Source organism: Anoplolepis gracilipes, chromosome 6 (assembly GCF_047496725.1).
Source record: "Anoplolepis gracilipes chromosome 6, ASM4749672v1, whole genome shotgun sequence".
In the NCBI taxonomy this organism is placed as follows: Eukaryota; Metazoa; Arthropoda; class Insecta; order Hymenoptera; family Formicidae; genus Anoplolepis; species Anoplolepis gracilipes.
In genome coordinates, this window is record NC_132975.1 from 12,531,970 (window position 1) to 12,550,572 (window position 18,603).

Sequence of the window (18,603 nt, forward strand, 5' to 3'; positions counted from 1 at the left end):
AAAGACACAACAGAGTTGTCAGGGTTATTAATTGAAGTATCTACACATGTATTTTAATTAATAAAGTAATATATATATATATATATAGATAATATTAAAAATATACAATTACACGTACATACAATGTAATTTTATTTACTATATACTTCTTCGCTTACAAACTTTAGACTAAAAGTTATAACTGTTTTCTCATTATTTTCTCTGTGCTGACTGCAATATCTTTCTTCTTCGCTAATATTCAACCAATTAATACTTATTATAACTGATCATTTTTCTCAAGTCATTAGACTTAAAATTATTTCAGATCTATTCGTCATTATTTTTTCCCATATAGCGACGTATATCGAGAAGTGCAATTGCATTTTTAAAGAAAATGAGCCATTACTTTAAGTTTAGAATTGATAATTGATATTTTCCACGTATGTATTTTTTTCGAGCACGAGAAAAAACCTATAATCATCTGTCATCACAATTTAGCTTGTCGTACCATACGATAGTTAATTAGGATTGATCGATGCCGCGTGTATAGTTTTACTCTCTGCACAATTGCCAACTTTGTGCGAGGTAGTAGATATTAAAAAAAACCTTGCTCTTTTCTTTGCTGCGCGAAGTTTTTCTTTCTGTTCAGTTTAGATTAAGAGCGATAACAGTGTACAATTTGGCCAAAAGATTGCGTTTCAACAAATAGGTAAACCGTGACTATGTCGATGAGCACTATAAGTCTAGCGCTAAAAATCGGCCTTAGTTTCATTGGCATGTGGCCTGGCTCTTCATATCGGACGCTTCTTTGGTTCTTGTACATGGTTACTCTCATCGCTATGCAATACTTTCAATACTCCTACGTTGTCACGCACCTAAGCATAAACGATTTCTCCAAGCTGATAAACGGTCTAAGCGTCACTCTAGATTACACTCTGACGTTTTTTAAAGTGCTGAGCCTCTGGCATAATCGAAGGCAAGGACCGCGTCGTGATCTGTATCCAGAATAGAACAGAAAGCCACGATAATGTCAAAATAAATGACAAGAAAATGAAAAGTGAATTTTTATAGTCATTTTCTTGTCATTTTGATATTATTGTCATCTTCTGTTCTGCTTGGATAAATCGCATTATCGGAAACGAATGACATTGATTATAGAATATTCTCGGATATCTTGGATGCGATGGAAGATGACTGGAACAACTCGGGCACGGAATCGCACGTGTGCGTGATGACAAACAAAGTTAATCTGGCGCATCGATGTTCCAACGCTATGATGACCCTGAATGGTTTTTCCGCTATTTATTATTTTGCCAGCAACTATTTGAGCCAGCGCGCAATCTCCGCCGCTGGAGGATCCTGGGAGTTTCCGGTGCAAATGCAGTTTCCGTTTGACTATGCTATCGACTCGCCAATCTTCAAGTTCATGCTTCTAGGAACTTTCCTTCACATATGGGAGACAGCAATTGTAATTGCAATGCTGAATTCTCTGATCCTTGCATTGGTAAGTCAAAGAGATTGTAAAACTGTTTAAAACCATTAGATAATTATTTCCACGAATTCATTAAAGCGTGTGCTCTTTGACCAATCAAAAAAACATGTCTCTTAAATTTCGTGAGCTTTTCTTAAATTCTCAGTTTTCTTACTTCGAGGTACTTCACGTGAGCGGCCAAATCGATATTATGTGCCAGGGACTGAGAGAAATTTCTGCGAAAAAATCTCATCCATCGGCCACAAGATCGCTTATCGAAAGGCATCAGAAAATCATATCTCTATCCAACAATATCGACAACTTTTTCTCCTTCCTTGCACTGATACAGTTTGTATGGAATACCGTAGTAATATGCTGTATAGGATTCATGATCGTAATAGTGAGTAAAGCTGTTTCGCTTACAGTGGAAAAGCAATGAGTTTTTCCAACAGAAACAATTTGTTTCGAATATCGAATTGCGTGGAATATCGATCATTTTATTAAATTATGTTTGACGTTGTTATTTTATCTATGATCGTTCCAAAACTACTCGGAGCGAAAATAATAAAATGATTTACATGAAATAATTCCGAGAAAGGAGAAATCTCATATTTAAAATCTAATATTTATAGTAACAACATTATTTCACAGAATAATACGTTATTCTGTTCTTTTAATATATTAGAATTATATTCTTGCAATCTCGAATATATGTAGAACATTAAACCAATAATTAAGAGCATAATTATGCACGATATTAGAATTTTTTTTGTTAACATAATTTAACATACCATTATGCAGTCTCTAGGCTCGGAAATGGAAGGTAAAACAGGAATATTAATGCAATCTATTTTGCCATATGTCGCTGTTACGTTAGAAGCTTTCATTTTCTGTTTTGCTGGCGAATATTTGAGCTTTAAGGTTAGCACTATCGTCTTGCTTTTAATGAATGCGAGTGTTTTTTTATATGTTCTCTGTAACATATAAGTAAAAATATTTATTTAATTTTACGATTTAATTTCAAAGTTGCGTGCTTGCACATTTCTTGCATTCAGATGTATTTGCCGTTGTATAATATTTTAATCCGTAAATCTTTTTCCTTTCTCAGAGCAGATCTATCGGCGATGCGGCATATGAGACACTTTGGTACGAATTGTCCACCAGCGAATGCCAAGTTTTACTGCTGATAATCGTCAGATCTCAAAAACGATTGACAATCACAGCTGGAAAAGTCATGGATCTGACTTTGGAAGGTTTCGCGACTGTAAGATTTTGTCAATAAATATCAGGTCATTAAAAATTATTTACATGAAGACACATCGCATAATTCAATAATCATGATTACATATTTCATATATGTTTCTGAAAATACCCACACTTGTATAATATATATCACATTAAGATGTTGAATACATCTGATTGTTGAACACATAAATGTTGAAAAATACGCTTTTTTTCACTGGATAATTGTGTAAGACTAATTTCTTTCTAGGTCATGAAGGCTTCGGTATCGTACATTTCAGTATTATACGCTATGTATTAAAATTCAAAATAATTTATTCATAATAATTAATTTTTCTTGTCGATTAATCACATGTAAAGTATTGATAGAGCAATAAGAATTAATAAAATTAAACGAAACTACTTTGATAATCGGTTGGTTAATTCTTTAATGTTCCGTCAATGTTGCTTTGAAATATGGAGCTAAAAATCAAAGTTATAGCTCAACAAAATGGTTGTTTTAATATTTTTATGCAGAGTTTATTTAATTAAATTATTAAAGACCTTTTTATATTAAAAGCATATAAAAATTAACATTACATTTAATAATAAAAATAATTTCATTTTTTACATATTGTATAATTTTTATCTAGAAAAAGCGTTGACTAAAATCTACGTCAAATAAATCATTGAGTTTTCACTGAAAGATCTGCGCGTATCTAATTTGTACGCCACATGTATTTTATTGCAAGTCCAGACAACTAAACTTCTCTAATTTGACCAAATGATTCAAACTTTTTATTTTTAAAACTCTTTTTACATTTGCGTGTTCGGCATAATAACGTTCTTTGGATTATTAAAGAAAAATACTCGTCGTTGGGCGAATTGATTTTTTTTCAGACACAAAAATACTATATTTTCTCTTTATATATTTCTTTAAAAAAATTTGCTATAATTTAGTTTCGATCCCTTAGAATATCTAATGCAACTGTCCAATCATACTGTCATTAAGCAATCTTCGGGCAGAAGATGTGAACGTCCGCTGTCGACATATGTCATATAATAAGACAGATAAAATTACAAAAAAACCTATATTATTAGCTTCACAATAGAATTATAAGGTGGAATTATAGTATTACATGTGCGCAGCTAATAAGATAATTTCGACATACTGCGCGACGCATAATAGCGATTGATCCATATTTACTTGAGTGGGGATACATCATGTGGGGGATGCACTAGGAGAAATGGACGATGCTCTTTCAGTTCTGTCTTGTACTTGGACAAATGTATCGACTGATTTTCATTTTATCGCGTCCGCAAAATTATTGACGAATGACAGCGACAACTACCATCAGTCCGTCACTGAAAATCGGCCTTAGATTGCTTGGTATGTGGCCGAATGTACGCTATTCCACTGTTTATTGGCTCATATTTATGTTGGGCATGCTGATAATACAATATTTTCAATATCTGTACGTAATTGGGCATTTAAATATGAGCAAGTTATACGATCTTGTGGATAGCTTGCCTGCGACTTTAGATTACACTTTAACATTATTTAAAATGGTCAGTCTCTGGATTAATCGTCGGTAAGATATATCGTATTATTACGTAATGTTGATTTTGTTCAATCGTACCATTCGGAGAAAACAATCTTTAATTTTCTAACAACGTATTATTGATGAAGCTTTCTTGTGTGTGCATGCATGCTATGTATAAGTATGTGTAATTAAAAGTGACTTAATACACCATAATCTAATTCTTAAAAGTTCAACATTTATTACTCTTGTGTAGAGAGAATAATATTCTCGTCCGATATATCGGACCAATTAGTGTAACACATTGCAGAGTTCTTCATCGAATCTTGTTAGCTGTGGATAACGATTGGCGCGAGTGCGTCAATGTCGAACAGCACTTTTATGTGATGAAAATTAAAGCCTATATATCACATTTCTGTTCTAACGCTATGTTGAGCTGTAATGTAATTGCTGGAGTACTTTATCTTTTGAGCGATTATGCGATACATTTTGTCTATTTGGTTGATGATTACAACGATACCCTGCGGCAACTTCCTATCAAGATACAACTTCCCTTTGAATTTCAGCAATCGCCTATTTTCGAGCTGCTCGTAGTAATTCTATTTGTACATACAATGATACACGTGTGCGCGATCGCTATTCTAAACGGACTAATCTTTACTTTGGTAACTTTTTCGCACCCTATATTTCGTATTTTTATATTTCTTGCCAGAATTGTTTATAATATTTGCTTTGATCCTTGAATGACTTAAACAATCTGTGTTTCAATCCGACAATACTGCCGTAGAAATTTCACAATTGCATAATTTACAAGATTTGGTATACAAATTATTACATAGAATTTTCATCATTGTCGAAGGAATTTTATCATATTATAATTAAAAATATTGCGTAAGAATATTGTATAATATATTTAAAATTTTTTGTATACCAAGAATATATAATTTATAGCAAGAATGTTTATTTATTGAAATCTTTGCAGAATATTAAGTAAATTTTAGGTGCTTCATGCAAGCGGGCAAATCGATATTATATGCCAAGAGTTCAGAAATATTTCAGAAAAAACTTCTCTTTATGGAGCTTCCGCACCTATATTAGGAATGTTGATCGACAGGCACAATAATGTGATTTCGTTTTCTAATAATATCGAGAAACTTTTTTCTTTCATCGGATTGATGCAAATTGTTTGGAATACTTTAATTATTTGCTGTCTAGGATTTATCATCGTAATAGTAAGTTTGTGACAAATGTGTAACCATTGCTATTCTATCATTATCTATTCACACTTCTTATTATTCATTGAAATAGTCTGTCAATAGTGGAGCCAATGTTGGGGTTTTAGTGAAAACCATTTTTGCTTACTTTGCCATAATGATGGAGGCTTTCATCATTTGCTTTGCCGGAGAATACCTCAGCCTTAAGGTTAATGAGAAATAATTTGTATAATTGTAAATTTTATACAATTTTTTAAAGATCTTCAATAGTTTGATCTTATATTAATCCATCCATTGCAAATACTCTTTTTATTTTGTGAACAAAAACGGAATAAAAAATTACTGTGTATATTACTATACTTACCATTATGTTTCAAACATTTTATGATAATCAATATTCCCAGTATAAATATGTTACTGATGTATGTGCCACTGACACTATATAAAATTAGAAAAAAAAGTTGAATTAAAAAAGGAAAGGACGTACCTTTCAATTCAATTAAATTTTTTTCTGACTTTATATACTGTCGGCAGCCGTAAACCCACCGATAAAAAAGTTGAATGAATAAAAAGGAGTAGGAATAATATCGTTCTGCCATTTAACACTCTCTTTGCGTTTCTTTTCTTTTAGAGTAAATCAATCGCCGATGCAGCGTACGAAACATTGTGGTATAATATGCCGCCAAGTCAGAGTAAAGTTATGACATTTATAATAATGAGATCCAATAAGCGACTAACAATCACGGCAGGAAAAATGACGGATATGTCTTTTGAAACTTTTAGCAGTGTAAGTTCTTAAATCTTTTTTAAACACATATAAGTAAAAGTGTTATTTTGCTTATAATGAATTTAAGCATTTCTTATAATACATCTTTCATTTATGTATATGCATTTGTATATTAAATTTATTACTTGTTCTTTTATAGATAATAAGAGCTTCAGCATCATATATATCTGTCTTATATGCAATGTATTGATATCAAGAAAACAACCATTTTTTTAATTGAATTACTATATAAGGTGACAAGAAAACATTATTCATGGATTAATAAATATTTATTAATTATTCAATTTAATAGAGTTTTACTTGAATTTTTACATTATTTTTACATATCTTTTAAAGTTTGTAGAAAACAGAAAAAAAATTACAAATATTCGTACATATTTACAAATGCAAATAATTACTTTTTCTATAATGCTATTGCATATACTAGATTTTTATGCAGAAAAAATAATTTATGACTGCATCGAGTCGATCATTGAGTTGTTATTAAAAAATTGCGTATATGCAATTTACATTTTATTATATTAATTAATTAATTAATTTTATGTATCTATATATATCTTTTTCTTTTTAAGCTTCTATAATACGATAAATAATGGACTTTTTTTTTGTTTTTAATCTCTTACATATTCTTTGTTTTTTTAACCCTAGTGTGTGGGCCGTAAAATAATTCTTTGGTAAAATTTCTAAAGAAAATGACTCACTATTACGCCCACACATTCGGCCCCTTCAAGAAGATACAAAGTTCTTCTCTCATTTATCTCGTTTAAGACCTACAATCGAACACGTACACAGTTTAGTTCCGCCCGTTTAAAGTATCTAATGCCTGATTGCTATCGTTCAATCGTACGTTAAATGATCTTCGCGCGCGATATATAGAAAATACATTGAATTTCTCTTCTCTCATCGAAGGAATATTATATTATCAAAAAAAAATTTGACTGAAATGCTGGAAATTTTTCAACAATCCATTTATTGAGCGGAGAGAGAATCTTTTATATATTTTTTTTATTTCAAATATATATATATATATATATATATATATTTTCTAATTTCTTAAATATCTTTTTTATTTTATGGTCGAAATATGATTATATAGATGATTAGATAGATAAAATTATAAAATAAAGTATTAGTATGTATATTATTACATGTAATAAGCTGTATATTTCAATTTACTATTTTATAATATAATAACATCATATATAATATATAATTGTCCATAATATTTTAAATTGAGAATTTACTTGACGTAAAAATGGACTTGAAGAAGCGGATAATGCTCTTGCAATTCTAAACATATGCGCTCATTTTCGCTTCCCTTCTTTAAAAATTCGCAATCAAATTGCAAATACAATTTAATTCTACTCGCTTGAAATATATTACACGTGTATTATACAAATGTGTATTGTACAAATGCATGTGTATATATGTATATTATACGTATATTATATTATTTAATTTAGTTTTTAAGATGCATAAATTATATCAAATCTGAAATAATATTTAATATAAATACGTATTAACTTTCTTTTCGCTTGATTATATTTTTGCTATGTATATAATAAAATATATTTTTATCAAGAAAAGTATTCTTACCAAGAAAAGAAATGCATCTTTAGATTGCATTGACTGTACACTTATCAATGAATTCTTGTCGGAAGAATTGCGTATATGCAGTTTGCGCTTGTATATTGTAGAAGTGTTTACATATGTCTGTAAGCTTCTACAGTATGTCTAATTGACTATATTTTTTTCTTCAGATCTCCTTTCATATGCGCGTATTCTGCAAAAAATATTCCTTGAATCATTAAAAGAAATTACTTGCCCTATTATAGTTCCATAATCAGAAAAATATAATGTTTTCTTCATTTATATATCTCTTTTTAAGACCTACAATCAAACGCTATGAAAACAATTTAATTCTAGTCCCTTAGAGCACTTAATGAACAATTGTGATAATTTAATTGAACCGTGGCAACCTTTGTGATAAAAAATGCAATGGATATTAATTTTCTTATCTATGGCGCAGATAGAGAAACTGAACTGAAAAAATGACATATGCAATCAGCTGTTCCTTCTTCGCACATGATATCTTTGTTGAATCGCTCTCTGTTGAAATACACATTATTAAAATTACATCGCAATTATGAAGTTTATACGAATAATGAAGGCTATCTCGACTTATACTGCACAATAACGTATAATAGCGATTGATCCATATTCATTTGAGTGGGGATGCATCGCGTGGAGGTGCACGTGGGGAAACGGACGGTGCTTTTTCTCAGTTCACATTTACAAATGCGTCGACACTGATCTTCACTATTTCCTTACGTTTTTCGAACCTTTGACGAATGATAGTCACGAGTACTATCAGTCCGGCGCTGAAAATTGGCCTTCGGTGCCTTGGTGTATGGCCGGATATGCCACATTCTACCGTTTATTGTCTCATTGTTTTGTCGAGTACTCTAATCGTACAATGCTTTCAGTATTTGTATGTATTTTCGCACTTCAAGCTTAGCGAACTTTCAAATCTTGTGGATAGTTTATCTTCGACTTTAGAAAGCAGTTTGATGTTTATTAAGGTGGCTAGTCTTTGGAAGCATCGTCGGTAAGATATAAAAAAAAATTATTCCTTTCGTTTGATTGAATAACGCAGTCTTTCAACGTTTGTTATCGACCTGATCTTTCTTCTTAAGTGGAGTATATGTATGATTTATGCCATCATCTAAATCTGTATATCAGAATATTCTTACGTAGAAAGAATAATGCTTTTGCGTCTCTGATAAATATCTAATTAAAATATTTACAGGATTTTTCATCAACTTTTAGTTGCAATGGATAATGATTGGCTCGAGTGTAACGACGTTGATCAGTATTTAAATATAATGACAATTAAAGCCAGTATATCGCATTTTTGGTCTAATGCTATGCTAAACTTTAATACATTTGCTGGGATGTTTTACCTCTTGGGTGATTACGCGATTCGTTTTGCATATTTAACAAAAGGTTATAATAACAGTTGGCGGCAATTCCCTATCAAAGTACAATTTCCCTTTGAAGCGGAACAATCGCCAATCTTCGAGTTGCTTGGTTTAGCTTTATTTTTACATGTGATGCTGGGTTCGTGCGCGATCGCTATTATAAATGGTTTGATCTTTAGTTTGGTGAGTTTCACATTAAATTTGTCTCGTACATTTTTATTCTTTATCAAGACTGTGTAATGAGAGGAGAGTTTGCAATTAAAGCCAAAATTTATTTTGCATAATTCATAAAAATTCGATTATATATTAATTGCTATTATATATTATATATAATAATGATATATATATATATATATATATATATATATATATATATATATTAATTGATATTGTATAAAATATATGTATCATTGTTAAAAACATTTTTATAATTGAATAATTGAATTTTATGTGTAAAATTAATGTCTATTTTTTACACACACACAACAAGCTTATATTTTTTGTAGGAAAAATACGCTTCTACATAAAAGTTATTTTAATGTGAATCTTTGAAAAAATTTAAGTGTATTGTAGGTATTTCACGTAAGCGGTCAAATTGATATTATATGTCAAGGCTTCAAAACTATTTCTAAAAATATTTATGTTGGATCTTCTGTAGTTACATTAGAAATATTAATCAAGAGGCATAACAGAGTCGTTTTATTTTCCGAACAAATCGGAAAACTATTCTCTTTTATTATATTGATGCAAGTTTGTGCGAATACCTTAATCATCTGCTGCTTAGGATTCGTAATCACAATTGTGAGTGCTGTGGTAAATGACATAATTAATATTATAAATCATTCATTTTTTGTTATGTATTAAAATAGTCAATTCATAATGAGATCGGTGTGATCGTGTTATTAAAAGCTATTTTGGGTTATTTTGCTATAATGATAGAGGCCTTTATCATTTGTTTAGCCGGAGAATATCTTAGCTTTAAGGTCAGTAAGTACTTCAAAGTTATTAATTGTAGATATACAATTGTAGATACACATTTTTTTAATGTGACATATAATTAGCGCAAGCATGGTAATTATTTTTCAATAAATTGTAATATAACAAATAAAGTAGGATTTTCTTTATTTTTTAAAAATATAATAAAATATTCTCTTTATTTATTTTATCTTATTATTTTAAATTTTCTTGTTTCAAATATATGTTTCTATTTATTGTGCATATTTATAATATTTATTACTAATATTTACGTATTTATATTAATTTATATATTTATTAATTTGTTAAAAATTATATTTTTATTTTTTAACAGAAAATAAAAGCTATATAATTTCTGATATATGATTATTTTTTATTGTATATTTTTTACGTATGATATTAGAAAATTACTGTATAGATTTTGCATTTACATTATAAATAATGTGCCTTTTCACTTTAGAATTTTTTATTTTACATAATGTCAATACTGTTAGGAAAAAAAATTTGTTTTTTAGATAAAGAAATAATTTAAGTAAAAAAAAATTATTTTATTATATTTAATCGAAACTTTTTGAACATTATTTTTAGAGTAAATCTATTTCCGATGCGGCTTACGAATCACTGTGGTACGACATGCCATCAAATCAAGGTAAGATTATATCACTCATGATACTGAGATCACAGAAGCGATTAGCGATCACAGCAGGGAAAATTATGAATTTATCCTTAGAAGCTTTCGCAAGCGTAAGTTTTTGAAGCTTGACTTATGACCATTACAAAATTTTATTTTTTCCATAATTAATTTTTTGCTTACAATTAATTTATATATCTTTTGCGTATGCGCATATTTGTGTATTATATATATTGTAATTTTTTATTTTTATTTCTCTTTAGATCATGAAAGCATCGGCGTCATATGTATCGGTTTTGCATGCAATGTATTGATGTTAACAAATACTCTATGAAATCATAGCATAATTAATGTAGGAGGATTATGTAGTATGTAGAAACTGTTACTACATATGTACAATATTATATATACATGTTATATATAATAATTTAACTGTTATTAATATATATATATATATATATATATATATATATATATATATATATATATATACTAATAATAGTTCCTTCAAAATTTCTTTTTACTTTTAAAATTGATTTAACTTAATTTTTAAAATGTACATATTGTGAAATGTAAAATTACATTTAACACAAACGCGTAGAATATATTCTTTTTATATTTTCTTTTATTATTGTACATTGTATATTAAAATATATTCTTACCGAAAAAAAGAAATGTATCTTCAGACTGCATCAAACACATATTTAGTAAATTATTGGAATGTTTGTCTATATGCAATTTGTGCTTGTAATATTTTTACATATAATACATCTGTAACTATAAGTTTCTATGATATGTCGAATTGATCTATATTTTCTTATTTTCAAGTTTTCCTCCCTATTTGCGTGTTCTGCAAAGTTTTATTCTTTGAATCATCAAAGAAAATTATTCGTTATTAAGCAATTGATTCTATGGTCGCAAAGATACAATCCTCCTCTCATTTATTACTTTTAAGACTTGTAATTGTACGCTACGAACATAACTTAGTTTCGTTCGCTTAGAATATTTAACAAATAATTGCGATTGTTTCATCAAAGCTACGTTTATCGGTCTTCATGATACGACAAAAAAATTCTGTAGATATTCGCTTTCTTGTCGATGGTATTGTACTATCAAAGAAAAAAGCTCAGAAAAAACTGACGTACAAACTATCAACTGTTCACCGTGCGATATATTTTTTATTTCATTATCGAAATACACATTATTAGATTCACAATTGAATTACGGGGTGTTTATATGGATAATAAAGGATAATTTATGCTACGCAAAAAATATATGATAGCGATTGATCCGTATTCACCTGAGTGGGGATGCATCGCGTGAGGGTGCACGTGGAGAAACGGACAGTGCCGTCTCTCAGTTCACATTTACAAATGTGCCAACACTGATCTTTGTTATTTCCTCGCGTTTTTAAAATTCTTGACGAATGATAGTCACGAGTACCATCAGCCCGGCGCTGAAAATCGGCCTTCAATGCTTTGGTGTATGGCCAAATGTGCCATATTCTACCATTTGTTGGTCTCTTCTTATGTCAAGCATTTTGATTGTACAATACTTTCAATACCTGTATGTATTCTCGCACTTTAAGCTTAGCGAGCTTTCAAATCTCGTCGATGGCTTATCTTCGACTTTAGAAAGTAGTTTAATGTTTATTAAAGTGGCTAGTCTTTGGAAATATCGTCGGTAAGATATCGTAAAATGATTAATTTTTTTAAGTAATGTAGTTTTTTAATGTGTATTGTACATACATTTAAATAAAGCATGGACTCATGCTATCATTTCAATTTTAATTCGAATATTTTATTTCGAACATCAATGTGTAGAATCTTGTAAAAAAATGTTTCTTTCGAGTGTGTCTCTCAATTATTTGATTAATTAAAATACTTGCAGCATTCTTCATCAACTTCTAGTCACGATGGATAATGACTGGCGCGAGTGCGTCGACATCGATCATATGAATATAATGACAATTAATGCCGGTATATCGCACTTTTATTCCAATGCTATGTTGAGTTTTAATACATTTGCTTCGGTGTTTTATCTCTTGGGTGATTACGCGTTTCGTTTTGTATATCTAACAAAAGATTACAATAACAGTTTGCGGCAATTTCCTGTCAAGGCACAATTTCCCTTTGAATCGGAGCAATCGCCGATCTTCGAGTTGCTCGTCTTAGTCTTATTTTTACATGTGATGTCAGATTCGTTCGCTATCGCTATTGTAAATGGATTGATCTTTAGTCTGGTAAGTCTCGCACTTTAAATTTCGTGTATCTTTATTTTCCATCGAGACTGTGTAACGAGAGAATTTACGACCCAAAAAATGAATATTGATGTGAGAGCTGAGATTCAAAGAAATCGTCGCGTAAATTTTACTTCGTATTCTATATTGCATATTGCTATATATAAAATTTATGCTTTACTCTTGGAGAAATTTTATGGCTGAACTAAATATTTTGTGTGAAATTATCACATCTGTTTTTTGCACACATAATAAACTCTCGTGTCTTCTGCAAAGATACTTGTTATACTTAATATTTATCTTAATATTATCTTTTGAATAAAAAATATATTGTAGGTATTTCACGTAAGCGGTCAAATCGATATCATATGTCGAAGCTTCAAAACTATTTCTAAGAATATTCATGATAAATCTTCCGTATCTACATTAGGAATGATAATTGAGAGGCATAACAGAGTCATTTTATTTTCCGAACAAATTGGGAAACTTTTCTCCTTTATCACGTTGATGCAAGTTGCTGCGAATACCTTAGTTATTTGCTGCATAGGATTTCTCATCACAGTTGTGAGTATCATCGTGAATTACACAATATATGATCGATATTGCAATTTATTTATTCTTATTTTTCTTTGAATAAAATTTATAGTCCATTCATAATGAAACCAGTGTCTTCGTATTAGTGAAAGGCATTTTAGCATATGTTGCTATAATGATAGAAGCGTTTATCATTTGCTTTGCTGGAGAATACCTTAGCATTAAGGTTAGTAAACTATTAATTTCAGAGCTAATAAGCGTAAATATATATTATTTTTTTAATATAACTATATATAATTAGCATAATCATATTAATCATTTTCTAATATATTGATAACAAATAAAGTAGTACTTTGTTGATTTTTTAGAAATATAAAATTAAATTTTCTAATTTTCTTACTCAAAACATGTATTTTTAATTAATAAAAACTGGAAATATAAAATGAATAATATATGATATACTCTATTAAGTTTAATATTTTAAAAGCGATATATTACGTACATTAAAAATTTACAGTATACATTTTGCATTTATATTATTAATTATATTATTATTATGTATATAATTATATTATATTATTACTATGTTTTGTTACTTGAAATTTATTTTAACAAGACTAACAGAAAAGTCGTCTTTTAGACAAAAAAAGTTATTTGAGTAGATTGGAAAACATAAAAAAATATGAAAAATATTTTATCATTTTTGACAGAATTTTTTATTATTTATAGAGTAAATCTATTTCTGATGCAGCATACGAATCACTGTGGTACGACATATCATCAAGTCAGGGAAAGGTTATATCATTTATGATATTAAGATCTCAGAAACGATTAGTGATCACAGCTGGGAAACTCATAATTCTCTCCTTAGAAACTTTCGCAAGTGTAAGTTTTTCGTCTTAATTATATAATTAATAAAAATTTTATTTTTCAATTAATTTGTATATATGCATATTTGTGTATTATATATATTGTAATTTTTTTAGATTATAAAAGCATCAGCATCATATGTATCTGTTTTGCATGCAATGTATTAATATCAACAAAATTATTATTATTAATAATTTATTAAAACCAGATTATATAATAGATTAGCATAATTATTAATTTAAAAATTGTTATTAAAAGTAAATATTTAAACTGTTATTAATGAAGTAATAATTTCTGTTTATAAATTTGTTTACAATGATTTAACATAACTTTTGAAGCAAAATTTAAAAATATATTTAATATAAATACGGTTTTACTTGATTATTCTGTTGTATTAAAACAATCTTTTCGAGGAAAAAAACTGTGTCTTTATCAAACTTATTTATATCATTGAATTTTCGTTGGAAAGTTTGTGCGTGTATGTGTGTAATATATTTTTTGCAACACATTAAACCTTAATGATGTGATTAGTCAATTTAATTTTTTTTATTGTTGAGATTTTTTTGACTCGTATTTTTTGTAAGGTTTTTTTCTGTAAAATATTAAAAAAGATTGCTTACTGTTATACAAATCTTTTTAATCGGAATGTTATATACTATGAATAATAGTATATAAAATTATGTATGAAATAAATTTATGCTTTTGTTCATGAATTTGATTTTTCAAAGCAGCTAACTTGTAGAAAAACTATTATTAATCAACTATTATCATTCGTCGTATGATATAAATTCTATTCTGGTTTATGACCAGGTATATCATCTTGATGCAATTGTAGGACACCCAGATGGATAATAAGCTATCTCGAATTGCTGTTAGACTATGCAGAGCACATAATTACGATCGATTGTCATCTGAGTGGGGATGCACTATATTGAGCATTCGAGAATGGTTAGGTAATTTCGATGTATTATGCAAAATAACCCAGATGAAGATGCCGATGCTGATGTTCGTCCTGTCGTGTACCAGGAACCTATTAACGTAATTCTGAGTTCTCTATTCTCCATTAAATTTCGAGTTATCATTAAACGATAATCGTGAATAACACAGTTTATATATAAATCCATCGTTTAAAACAGAATTTACATTGCTCGACCAAACTTGGTCACTCGTTGATTTATTTATCTGTATATATCAAGAGTATCATCAGCACAAGTATAGTGAGTAAAAAGAACATTTACACATTCCATATTTTTTGGAAGCACGTTGAGAGACTTTTTTTCTTTTTAAAAAATTATATCAGAAAAGTAAAGCGTGCACACAATTATTTTCTTGTACACATGTTCATATATTTCAGATTTAACAGAACTTTATTTTGAATTACGTGGATGGTGTCCGACCGTGTTTGTAAATTATATTTGACGTTTTTCAAACTGAGCATTCTCTGAATACATCGTCAGTAAGTTTGCACTGCTTTTTAACTTTGATAAAACGTGCCGTCATGATTAAATGCGCTAAATATGATTAAATGTTTGTTGCGCGCAAAACGTGTAATATATAAATGTAAAGAATAGTTGAAACAATGTGATGATCCAGTCCTTTCGTAAATCTGAAAATGTTTTTAAATATTTGTTAAAAACACAAAAGAAATGTCAAATTGTCATTAAATATCCAATCATTTATACTTTATACAATCAATATTCATCGTTTTTGGTTTTTTTTTTTTAAATATTTTGAACCACCATCTACGATCGCTTATCATTAAAAAACAATGTCCCGCAGAAAATGTTATTTCCAATGTTTTGCATTTGTACTGAAATATCTGGCCAATTTATAAATAATAAATTACAGAATGAAATTCTGACGAAGAACGATTGACACGACTGCAGTAATGTCGATCGACACTTAAACGTGATAACTAAAGCCAATATTTCAATATTTTTGCTGCCAATGTTGTATTGAGTATCAATGTGTCATCCGCAATACTCGGGAAAGGCTTGCGATGTGTTTGTTTTTAATAGAAAAAAAATAATAACGCATTATAAGTTTCTCTTAATCGAAAAATGTCCTTAAAATTTTAGCAGAAGTCAAATTCTTGTCTAGACTATTTTTATCATGTCAATCATTAATTTTGAATATTCATTAATATTAATAAATTTGGCATTTTTTTTATATTTGCTTATCAATGCAAACAGATTTATTCATTTAAATGTAAATACTATCACATAAAAATATTGCTAATTTATGTATCATATTATTTTAAGCGAATTAAACATTTAATATCAACTTTGACACAATCTTTGTTATTATTATATATATTATCTCTCTATCTACTATATATAATATATTTAATTTTTATTAATAATCCTACATAATTATTACATAATTTGTTAAATTCTTTTTTTATGCAAAATGAAATAACTGCTATCATTGGGATTGTAATAAATTGAATATTATTCCAGAAAAATCTTTATTAAAAAATCTGTTATTAAAAAGTTTATATATTTATTTAAGGAATTTATTAATATGGAAAATTATTATATTTAGTATTATATTAATCACTAGTTGATCTACTTTCTATTGTAAAATAAGATGTAATATTATTCGAAAAGAAAAGCAATATACACGCTTTTATTTCTGACATTAAATTCTTGTCAGTTCATGTTCTTTTCTTTATTTTTGCTCCATTTCAAGATTTCCATTTCTTTCTCTGCACCAATTGCTTTTTCTCGATGATATTACAGGTAATACGACCATTAGATACAAATAAGCGTATACTTGGAAAGGGATCTGCATTTTTGAAGGAAATCAGTTATCATATTGCGCGGTAGAGAATACGATAACTGAAGAGATAGCCTGTTGATCGTTTTTGTCCCCAAGTTTTGAACAGCCGGCGCTTTAACGTGCAATTATGATTGATCGATAACTGTCGTCTAACTTTGTCATTCTCTTTGCGATCGGTCAGTTTTCTTGTCGTCGTACGATGACATATTGGATAATCAATCGATATGAGTTTCGCATAACATGCATCGCTCACTCGATAATAAGCCACTTGAAGTAAATCTCTCGCTTCAAGAATCGCGAAATAACTATATAAGCGTATAAGTTTGGTGATCCAGCTCGAGCTTTCGATTTACCATACGTGAATGTAAATATTTTCAATATATATATATACATATATATATATATATCTTAAAAACCTTTGACGTGAACGATCTCTAGATGCTTATAGATTGTGAGTATAATTTATGTAACGTTTTTAAATTTTGATGCATCTGTTGATCAATAGAAAACGATTTGACGGAAATTCGAAAAATTTGGCATCCTTGATTTAACGATAAGAAACATTATTATTTTTTATTTTGATTAGCCTCGTATATTATGTTACTCATTAAATTAATTTGTAAAAGAAGAAAGAATATAATTTCAAAATTTGTTCCCATAAATCCGCTTCTGTCTCTCTCTAATTTTCAGTATCCTAGAATGCGCTAGAACAAAACCGTTTACTGTGAGATACACTTTTTGTGCAGCATTATGCGAGTCTTTTTATACTTCGAATCCGACGTGTTTATAAGAGTTTCCTTCGAAACCCAACACGTAAATGTAAAAGGTACCGTAAAGATATTTTCGCAAGATGCACCTTTTTCACCGTACATCTTTCAGGTGTCTTTTATATTTCCACGTTGTTTACGCTGCGCATATCGCCGTAATAGATATTCTCGTATCATCTTGCATAGAGTGTTTTACGAGATTCTAACCGACGATAGATTGAAGAGAATGTATGGCCGCTGTAGCTCGTGCGCATAATACCGATGATAATCTATGCCAATCTATCGCGTCGACGCTCCAACATTTTAATATCCATCAGCCTTGATTGTTATCTTTTACGCGCTCGAAGGATGTGGAAGCGCAGGATGAGGACGACCCTCGCGGGACCGGATTCGATCTTCGCGTCAAAATGAAATTCCCTTTCGAGGTTAATGAGTCCCTCATGTTCGAGATTACGGCAGCCCAATTTCTCCATAAATTATCTCTCTTCTCTCTGGTCTGTTCGATGATAACCAATTCCTTTGTTACACTGATAGCTTTCAATCGGCGCTTTACTATTCTATTAATGATCATTTTATAAGCTTCTGTACGTTAGTAAAGATGAATCACTTTAA

The 18,603-nt window shown here is 29.4% G+C and overlaps 3 protein-coding genes across 9 annotated transcripts; all 3 read left to right on the plus strand.

Moving 5' to 3' along the window:
- Window positions 1-302: 302 nt before the first annotated feature.
- On the plus strand, window positions 303-6,452 carry LOC140666713 (odorant receptor 22c-like). 5 transcript variants are annotated; one of them, XM_072894200.1, is made up of 7 exons: window positions 303-955; window positions 1,138-1,483; window positions 1,617-1,850; window positions 2,252-2,371; window positions 2,559-2,714; window positions 6,058-6,213; window positions 6,353-6,452. In XM_072894200.1, the coding sequence occupies exons 1-7, from the start codon at window positions 702-704 to the stop codon at window positions 6,401-6,403; spliced, it is 1,317 nt and encodes a 438-aa protein (XP_072750301.1). In that variant the 5' UTR covers window positions 303-701; the 3' UTR covers window positions 6,404-6,452. The 5 variants fall into 5 exon arrangements, with proteins under 5 accessions (XP_072750301.1, XP_072750302.1, XP_072750304.1 ...); XM_072894201.1 differs by having other exon boundaries at window positions 1,632-1,850; XM_072894203.1 differs by lacking the exons at window positions 6,058-6,213; window positions 6,353-6,452 and adding an exon at window positions 2,943-3,205.
- Window positions 6,453-8,256: 1,804 nt separating this feature from the next.
- Window positions 8,257-11,159, plus strand: LOC140666715 (odorant receptor 4-like). The gene is made up of 6 exons (XM_072894208.1): window positions 8,257-8,821; window positions 9,023-9,377; window positions 9,768-9,995; window positions 10,064-10,177; window positions 10,758-10,913; window positions 11,064-11,159. The coding sequence occupies exons 1-6, from the start codon at window positions 8,565-8,567 to the stop codon at window positions 11,112-11,114; spliced, it is 1,161 nt and encodes a 386-aa protein (XP_072750309.1). The 5' UTR covers window positions 8,257-8,564; the 3' UTR covers window positions 11,115-11,159.
- Window positions 11,160-11,555: 396 nt separating this feature from the next.
- Window positions 11,556-16,503, plus strand: LOC140666758 (odorant receptor 4-like). 3 transcript variants are annotated; one of them, XR_012046836.1, is made up of 8 exons: window positions 11,556-12,483; window positions 12,691-13,042; window positions 13,376-13,603; window positions 13,686-13,799; window positions 14,303-14,458; window positions 15,279-15,481; window positions 15,798-15,899; window positions 16,292-16,503. XR_012046836.1 is itself a non-coding variant. In XM_072894278.1 (7 exons), exons 1-7 carry the CDS (start codon window positions 12,227-12,229, stop codon window positions 15,817-15,819), a joined length of 1,332 nt encoding a protein of 443 aa, XP_072750379.1. In that variant the 5' UTR covers window positions 11,556-12,226; the 3' UTR covers window positions 15,820-15,936. The 3 variants fall into 3 exon arrangements, 2 of the variants coding, with proteins under 2 accessions (XP_072750379.1, XP_072750380.1); XM_072894278.1 differs by lacking the exon at window positions 16,292-16,503 and having other exon boundaries at window positions 15,798-15,936; XM_072894279.1 differs by lacking the exons at window positions 15,279-15,481; window positions 15,798-15,899; window positions 16,292-16,503 and adding an exon at window positions 14,560-14,610.
- Window positions 16,504-18,603: the final 2,100 nt, after the last annotated feature.